General features: G+C 48.2%; 1 protein-coding gene across 6 annotated transcripts in view; it reads right to left on the bottom strand.

Annotated features, from left to right (window-relative positions):
• Positions 1-744: 744 nt before the first annotated feature.
• APOL3 (apolipoprotein L3) overlaps positions 745-9,335 on the bottom strand; it is a 17,060-nt gene continuing 8,469 nt past the window's right edge. For 5 of the 6 annotated variants that reach the window (XM_006914489.3, XM_025048782.1, XM_025048780.1 and 2 more), the window contains 2 exons: positions 5,739-5,859; positions 745-2,710 (listed from right to left, as the gene is read on the bottom strand). In XM_006914489.3, coding sequence (XP_006914551.1) covers positions 1,738-2,710; positions 5,739-5,815 — 1,050 coding nt within the window. In that variant the 5' untranslated portion in view covers positions 5,816-5,859 and the 3' untranslated portion in view covers positions 745-1,737. The remainder of the gene's footprint in view (positions 2,711-5,738; positions 5,860-9,335) is intronic. The other variant, XM_025048781.1, reaches the window with a different exon arrangement.

Raw genomic sequence — 9,335 nt, 5'->3', positions numbered from 1 at the left:
TCAATCGCCCACGTGGGCCACCAAATCAAGAACACATCTTTGCCTCAACTTTCCTTCCTTCTCTGCTTCACTTCCCTGGGTCCCTCAGTCCTGCCCCCGGGGCTCACTTCCCAAATAAATCCTTGGTGGGTGCACCTTGCCTCCAGCTCTGCCCTCAGGAGACCCTAGGATGTGGCAGGTACTTTAGACGGCACAGAGGCCTTGGGCTTTTGCACAAAGAGTAATGGGAAGCCACTGAAGAGTTGGAAGCAGGTGCCAGATAAGGTCTACGTTCTTAAGGGCTGTTCTGGATCCGTGTGGAGAATGGGCGGGGGAGTGGGGCAGTGCCACGAGGGTAAACACGGGAAGCCCATTCTGGAAGCACCTGCTGGAGAGGAGCTTGGGCGAGGATGTTTGCTGTCTGGCTGTCTCGCTGTCTCCCTCCATTTATCGATGACCCTCTCTCACACCTACACACAAGCCCTTCTGATCTTAATCAGCCTCCTGTGCCACATGTCAATCCTGGCTCCCAGCTGCTGGGGGAGGGACATGCCTGTGCTCAGCCCAAGCAGAGGTATATACAAATTTTCCCCGGGTGTCCCAGTGGAGCCTGTGGGGCACCGAGTTCTGAGGGACACAACCGGATGGGAGAGTGGGGGTCAAGTGAGGGAGCAGGAGGAGCGATGGAAGACGTGCTCCCTGAGGCCCTGGAAGGCGAGTCAGGCATCCAGAGTCCAGCAGCCCAGCAGTCAACACAACAAAGGCTCAGTGTATCAGCCCATGTTTATTGAACCAAAGTCTACAGAACACAAGATAGGGAGAGAGCCCGATGGATCTAAAACATCATCTTGTCCAGCGCCCCGCCCCCCGCCAGGGGATGAGAAAACTGAGGCTCGGAGAGACTATGTCCCTTGGCCCCAAGCTGGTAGGTCTCCTCGACTCGTTTGACCTGTTACCGCCATCTTGTTTGACTGTTTTTTCTTTTTTTCAAATCATTCACTCTTCCAACACAGCGTGTGGAGTTTCGCGGGAATTTCACTGGTCCCTCAGAGTGCCCTGGCCCCAAAGGACACCGGCAACTTGCCAGATGTTTCCACCCACTCTGCCGTCACCACCATCATCTTCATCGAGAAGTCACTGCGTAGAGTCAATAATATCCCAATAACTATGTATGGCGTCGGATGGGGACTAGACTTATCGGGGCGATCGTTTCATAAGGCACGGAAAGGTCTGCTCAGTATGTGGTACACCTGAAACTAATATTGTATGTCAACTGTAATTGAAAAAAAAATGATAAGAAAATTAAAAATTAAAGAAGGAAAGAAGCCACTGCCTAACTAAGAGAACTCTGCTGCGAGACAAAGGTCAGGCGACGCTGGAAAGTCGGGCTGAAGGCCACCACCGCCAGGGAAGGACTCCGTTCTTGCTGGGACGTCGAAACACGGGGCGATCCACAGAGGAGCCACTGTTACTTCTCCCATGTTCCAGCACTTCAGACTCGAGCTTTCTCCCGTTGTCAACATTTTCGTATCGCTGGCCTCCTCGTTGCTTTCTCCTCCACGCCTCTTGCTTTATTCGTGACCCTAATGTCTTCTTCAGTCCAAAATAAACAGTTTCTCCCTACCCCCCTCGCCCTCGAGTCCCCTCTCCTCCCTTATTCCAGGTTCCACGTCCCTTCCTTCTCTGTGGCCCATTTGCGGCGCCCTCTTTCTCTCTGACCAGGCGCCGCCGTGCCTTTGTCCCTGTGGGGCTGTGGAGTCAGGCTCTCTGCAGGAGCTCGTGGATCATGGTGAGGATCTCCAGCTGCTTCTCCAGCGTCTGGGCCTCCTGCCTCAGCTCTTCGGCCGACGCCATCTTTGCCCCCTCGTGCAGGTACTTTGACTCCTTCACGAGGCTGATCGTATCCAGCAAAAGTGTGACACCTGCAAGGGCCACACCCGCGATCCGGGCTCCTTTGCTCATTGCCAGCACGGTGCCTCCAAAAGCCTTCTGAATCTGGTTGCTGCTTCTGACTGACACTGTCCCCGTGGTCATGAAGCTCTTGGCCTCGCTTAGTAACAGAGGGTTGGCTTGGGCCATCCTGATGGCCTTGGCGTTCTCCACAATGTCTTTCACAGACTTGATGCATTTTCCTGTTACGGAAGCAACTTGGGGTGTGCCGTGACGTAGAGCCTCTTGGACTATCTCCTTTTTGTTAATGCCAGTTGACAGTAAGTGACTGGCTTTGGCTTTCACCGTGGAGCTGTTTGAGTTTTCCACGATGCTGGCGGACACACCGGTCACAGTAGCTGCTGTCCCCAGTCCTACTCCAGTTGCCAAAAGCACCAGACTGGCCCCTGCTGTCACAGGTGCCAGAGACAGGCCAACGATGGTCAGGATGCCAGACACGACACCGGTGGAACTGGCCACAATTTTGGAGATGGTACAGCGCTTGTTTACCTTGTCAGCTTGGTCTGCTAATTCGCGGAGCTTTCTTATGCATTCCTCAAGCTCCTGTCTCACCTGAGGAAACTCAGTCATAAACCGCTCCCTATCCAGCAGCTCTTTTCCGGGCATGTCTTCCTCCTCCACGGGCATGTCTTCCTCCTCCACGGGCATGTCTTCCTCCTCCACGGGCATGTCTTCCTCCTCCACGGGCATGTCTTCCTCCTCCACGGGCATGTCTTCCTCCTCCACGGCCATGCCTGTTTCCACCTGGGTCAAGACTTCATGTAGCGCGCCTGCCTCACTCCTGTAATAATGAAGGTCAAGTGATTAAGAAAGGCAGTGTGCTTATCTGTCAAGTGGGCTCAGTAAGATTCAACCTGCACAAATCACAGAGATTTTGCTATCAATCAAAGGGAAAAGAATTATACAAATGTAAAGATTTTCTCTTTCAATGTTAAACACGTGTTTTGTACCTTATAGATGCTTCATAGTACTTATTCAGTCAGGGAATAAGTAAGGAAAAGTCCTCTTAGGATGCTCTTAAGTGGTAAGCATTTGATAAAGACAGCTTCTCACGCAAGGGCAGGTCAACACCCTCACTACCGAAGTGTTTATAGAGTGGGAACTTCACAGACAACCAAAGAGAAATGGGGTGAAGCAGAAAAACCTTCGTTCAGAGGATCTTAGAGTGTGGTGAAGACTTAACCTGACCCACAGAGCGCTCTGCCCTTTGCCCTTAGCTACCGGGAAGTGATCTCTAGGCTCCCACAATGTCTCGACTGATAGGAGTGTCACTGTTTGCCTGGCCTTTGGCCACTGGACAGTATAACAAGGTGATGGATGATGGAGACTTTGGGTCATAGGGTATCAGTCCTGACCTACAGAGGAATTAGAAACTAAAGCCATTCGTCTGACTTCCAGGAGGGGCTGGAGACTAGAGGTCAGCCACGTGGGCAGCCTGCGATCGAGCCCCAGTAAACGCCTGTATACCGAGGCTTGGGTTGAAAAAGACTCTTTCCTTGCCTAACTTTAGCTCTCTTCTCAACGAGGCCTCGACCTTGGCCTTCCGTGCCCTGTCCTTGACAGCCTATATCACCCAGGCTTAGCGAGAACCCTGGCAAGTCAGTTTAGCGAGAATCCCCTCATTTTTGATACCTGGTCACCTTTGACATCTGATCAGACTCCTCGCCACCCCCACCTTTGATGCGTAAGTCCTTGACCTACCTTTGACCTCTCTTCTTAGTAATTCTCCATCCACCAATCCTCTCATTCTGCTCATTAGCTATAAATCCCCAGCTGTCTCTGCCTATCTGGAGTTGAGCCCGGTCTCTCTTCCCTACTAACTTAGGCTTGACACATCCTGCAGTGGCCCTGAAAGGGGCTTTCCTTACCGTTTAATAAGAGTCTGAATAATTTATTTTCTTTAACAGGGTGAACTTCCCTGGTTGGTAATGCTTCATGCACATTGTCACAAATCGAACACGGGACACTAACACGTTCTGAAGACAACGGAACTTCACGTTTACAGCCCTCCCAGACTCCACCCCATGCAGCTCTCCCTTTGGCTGATTGTAGCCTACGTCCTTCCCCGTAATAAACTGTGACTGTGAGTTTGACAGCTTGCAGTGAGTGCTGTGAGTCCTTCTAGGGAATTATCTAACCCGAGGGTGGTTTGGGGACAGCCCCCCAAACTTTCAGTTGCTGTCAAAAGTAACGGTGGTCTTGGGAACTGTGCCCCAGCCTTCACATTTTGGCAATTCTGGGTACTTAGAATTAAACAATCAAAAACTCAGAGCTAGAAGGGGTCCTTCATGGTCCCTTCATTTTGCCTGGCATCTGCTCTGCCAAGCCTGATGCCCTTTGACCTTCCCAGATGAAGGTCACTGGACTCAGACGCTGCTCCAATTGACAAGGAAGCTGAGGATCTACTACTATTTTTGGTTCCCTCAAACTCTCCAGCCCACTGCCCAGCACCCCTGACTTCTCAGGTGTCACAAGCCTAACTCACAGCTTAGCTGGTGACAGCTTCACATGCCTGCACGCCAAGGCCATGTGCAACTTTATGGAGCCGCTTGAAGATACAAGAGACTTTAAGAACCATGGATATGAATCATTAAGCCTGAGACCTGCATGTGGACGAGCTGATGCAGAAAGCACCTTCCTGTCTGGTGGAGACTTGTGAATCTACTCAGAATCCCTCAAATTACACAAAATTGGCAGCCACCCATTCTGATGTTGGAAGTTGTCACCAAGACACACTGCCTTCTCACTGCTTCTACATAGAATAGAGGGGGTTCCCAAATGACAGTCAGGAACCCTTGGCTCCCGGGCAGGGTATGGAAGACATAATCACCCACAGCCCTCTGCATCCAGCGGTGAGGGGATCGATCAAGGAGGGAAGAAATGTCCCTCTCCAACTCACGAGACTTCCCCTAGGCCCACGGCCTCTTCAGTTTTGTGACCTAGGTGCCTCGGTCGCCTCATTCCAGTCCCGGCCCCGCTGCCAAGCCTTCCTATTAGTCCTCCAGCCTGGACTCACCCTTGCTCCCTCCTCACCCTCTGCTCTGACCCTGGTCCAAGCCTCCCTGGGCCTCTGGACAGGATGACTGCACTTGCTCCCTCATCTTTGACCTGAAGTTCACACTAAGACCATCACCATAATCCTGTCAGATTGACTTGCTGTTCCCATTGCAGAGATGACAAATCTGAGACTCTAAGACGTAAGCCCAGAGCCCCAGAGCTGGGTGGAGAGAGAGTCGGGATCCAACTCAGCTCCGTCCAACTCCACTCCAGCCTCTCTCTGCCTTCGGGCCAGCAGGATCTTGCAGTGTTTATAAAATTCCTTAAATAGGGAGGAAAAGGACTCTAGCCAAAATCCCCAGGGACACAAACTGATTGTGTCTGGACTTTTCTGGCTTGTCGCAAGGGAAGTCCTGCTGGGCTCTCATCCAGGAAGAAAGACCCTCGGCCCCCGTCTTTCCCCAGCGATCTTTTTAAAAGTTAATGTTAATTGAGCATAACATGTCAGCATTTTACATGCATTATTTTCTCTTCCTCATGATAAAATTGAAAAGAGGAATAAACTAAGAGAGAGAATGGCTAAGTAAGTTGCCCAAGGTCACCTAACCTCCCTCCTGTGGGTTTCATCTCTTCTCAACCTGAGGCCATTCGCAGCCAAGGAATGATATGGAGGAAATCCTCTTTCTGGATTGTTGAGAAGGAACATCCAACCCCAAACACACGTTATTGCCTGGAGGAGCCATGCCTGCCACAGGAAACCAGCTCAGGGAGCAGACCTGGGTGACATTCCTGGGGCGTCCCCTGGAGCTTACCCGGATAAACCGTCCTCAGCCACAGGTTCCTTCCTGGCATGACCCATCAGCTGGCTTTTCGGTTCCTCTCTGCACATTGGGTTCAGTAAAAATTCAACGTCTTCAGGAAAGCTTTTGCTCTCTAGATGGAAAGAAAATTAATAAGTTTAGAAGGAATCGTGGTAGACAGTAAAAACTATTTAGTATAAGGCTAAATGTTAATAATCTTCCTGAGCAGCTGTCACCTGGGTACTTTTGATGAAATCACCTGGTGTTATGGACTGAACCATGTCTCCCCGCTCCCCAAATTCCTATGTTGAAGCCCTGACCCCTCTGTGACTATATTTGAAAGTAAAGCATTTAAGGACATCATTAAGGTTAAATGAGGTCATATGCGTGGGACCCTAATCCAATATGACTGATGTCTTTACAAAAAGGAGAGATACCAGATTTCTCACCCTCCCTTTTCTCTAGGTGATCATCTCACCAGAAACCAACCGGACCGGCACCTTGCTCTGGGACTTCCAGCCTCCAGATTAATTATCTAATTTGGGGGATCTGCATGTGTTTAGGAATTCAGAATTTTTAATCATTTAGAGAATGATTAAATATGGTATATTACTTACCACTGCCAGCAAGGGCTGGGCAGTACCCTATAAACAAATGCTTTCATTTTCCACAGTGAAACAAATGAATATTCACATCAAATGGGATAAATAATGTAACGACTACAGAGTCTCATGTCAGTACAGAGCAAAATTACTGCCCCAATGAGTTACCCACCCACCCCCAAAAAATTAATGTGTGGTTTTCAGGGAATTTAGAGATTATGGAATTGCAGGCAAGAGACTGGAGACTAGTATATATTTATATATGCGCTAGGACATGCTGTAAAATGTATTTCCTGCTATTTACACACAAAGAGGCATCTTTTTTTCACTTTTGCTACATTTTAATAGTAGGTTTTTTTGAAGGATAAATGTGTAGGTCTTGTCAGCAACAACAAACAAAAGGTACTGCGTACTCCGTAGGGTACAGGTGCTGCCAAGCCCCTTAGAAAATTCACATGACACAAAAACATGTGGTTCTTGCCCCTTGAGGAGTTTACCATGTGGGGGAGCTGACAGCTCATTATCTAAGAGTTGAGTGAACAACAACGTAATTTAAGACAAATTCCATCCTCCCCATCCATTGGAGATGGAACCATTTTGGAATTGATCTAATCAGAATAAGAGCCAGGACTCGATTTGGTCCAGAATTCTTTCAGGCTCGTATAGTTAACATCCACCTTCGTTAACAGAATCGACCTCATAGACAACTGAAAGGAAAGACGCGGTCACCTGAAGTGTGAGGGCTAGGACAACTTAATTGTGGTTACTTATTTTAAAAAGCAAACATACTGAATAGTATGACTGGGGTTATTACACTAGTTTAAAAATAGGCCAAGTACTGGCTGCATTCCCCTCACGCTAGCACTGGTCATGTAAAATAGTGAAGATTAAATATGTGGGCTCTACATCTAACCCCCAGAAAGCCCACCCAGATCTTAATGCCATGAAAGTTTTATTTATGCCCCGTTGTGTCCAAAGTAGTGTAAAGAGTCAAATTAGAATAAACTAATAACCTGCATATTTCCAAGTGGATGAATGTTGATATATCTAAATAGGAAATAAATGGCAATCCTATTGCCTATGTAAAAAAATAAAATTATCTCCAGGTTTTGCATACTCATCGCTATTGTTAAGGGTGTGGTTCTGGGCAAAGGTATGCTAAGGGCCAACTAAGGGCCAAAAAATAAAATTATCTCCAGGTTTTGCATACTCATCGCTGTTAAGGGTGTGGTTCTGGGCAAAGGTATGCTAAGGGCCAACTTCTGCTTCTGTAATCTGCTTGCTTGTTTGATATTAAATAGGGTGTGGTTAATCTGTTTGCTTGTCTGATGTCAAACCAGAGTGTGATTCTAGGCTTTATGAGCTGCCTCTTTTGGGCGCTCAAGGCTGATCTCCTCGAACCCTGCGTGGTGGAGAGTCTGTCGCCGGCCGGCTAATAAAGGCTCATAATTCATCTCAGTTGGCTCTGTGGGTCTTAGAATTGATCGTGCCACAACACTATAAGAAGAGATAGGCAGGTTTTCAGATTTCACAATCGGTTGTCAGGAAAACAGCAGTTATTCCTGCAGTAGCTGACTCGAATTATTTTTAGATCATACGATTTAGAAGATATTAGAAACCCATCTAAAAAACTGTAATTATTCTGAGATGTTTCCACGTTAACCCCAGAAGCCTGTCAGAAAAAATAACAATGTGATATAGAAGAACAGTGGATCAACATGGCTAAAAATAAGCTTACTTTCAGAAAAGCGATCTGGTCATCTGGAAAAATCACAGCTACAATCTGGGAACACACCCGTGTGGATACAGACCTACCTGGCCACGGGCACAGGAGGGAAAACTAGGAGATCGGGGTGAATTTAGGCCTCTGTAAGGAGCAGCCCGTAAGTTTCCGGACTGACCTTATTCGAATTGGTCTAAGCCCTATCAACACGGTTTCATACCACACTACCCACGTCGGCCCAAAGTTGGACATTAATTTAAAAAATCCCAAAGAACTTAATGGAACAGATAGATGTGTAAACGTTAGCACTAAGTTGGAGGATGAACACATCCTACCCACAGGCGTCGTGATTAAGTTAGAAAAGAGACTCTTCATTGCGCAATCAATAGAAAAGTAAAGGTCACCTAACCTCCCTCCTGCAGGTTTCCAAGTGGATGAATGTTGATATATCTAAATAGGAAATAAATGGCAATCCTATTGCCTATCTAAAAAAATAAAATTATTTCCAGGTTTTGCATGTTTCAAAACCTACAATGAGGCCATATGCAAAGGACTCTTATGCGTCAGCAATGTGCTGGACTTTGAAGAGAGCTCAGAGGTTGAATCCAAGGTCAGCCGTCTGACATTTCTCTGAAGCCTCCTTACGTCTCAAAAGTTCCCGTGACTTCTGCATTCTACCCTATAGCAGGCTTATGTTTTTGTTCGTTTGTTTGTTTTTTGCTTTTATGTTTCAGACTACACACCACTGAGTAAAACTGCCATGCAAAGAGTATTCCTCCTGCTACGCACAGGTGCGGATGGGGGGTCTTCAGGTGGGTGGGGGTCTGGACCCTCCCCACGAATCCTGGGATCAATCCCATCACCTCTCTCCCCTCAGGCTGGTCTCGGGGGGACGGAGCTCCCCAATGATACCTCTGAACTCAAGCTGGCCCATTTATCAAACAGGAGATCATCTCATCTGTCCTCAGGGAAAACAAGCTCCAGCCCTCAGTCAAGGATCCTGGAGCCTGCTAAGGAGCTCCTGGCTTCTGATCTGTCCTCCCCTTCCTTATCCTGTAAGTATTTCCCTCTCCTGGGAGGCTACTGGGAGGGTGACTTGGTTGCCAAGGCAATGCAGTCTTAGCATTGATTTGGGTGGGTGGAGGGTTGTTTTTCCTTTTCTTCCTTCACTGAGTGAGAAAGGAAACCAGGGCTTAGATGGAGGGAAGTCACAGCCCTAAATCTGTTTGTTTATTGACTGGGGTGGGTGTGGGTGGGGACATACAGAGCTGCACCTCTGCGGGG

Source organism: Pteropus alecto, unplaced genomic scaffold (assembly GCF_000325575.1).
Source record: "Pteropus alecto unplaced genomic scaffold, ASM32557v1 scaffold94, whole genome shotgun sequence".
Classification (NCBI taxonomy): Eukaryota; Metazoa; Chordata; class Mammalia; order Chiroptera; family Pteropodidae; genus Pteropus; species Pteropus alecto.
The sequence above is the reverse complement of the archived record's forward strand: the minus strand, read 5'-3'. Positions and strand labels throughout refer to the sequence as shown.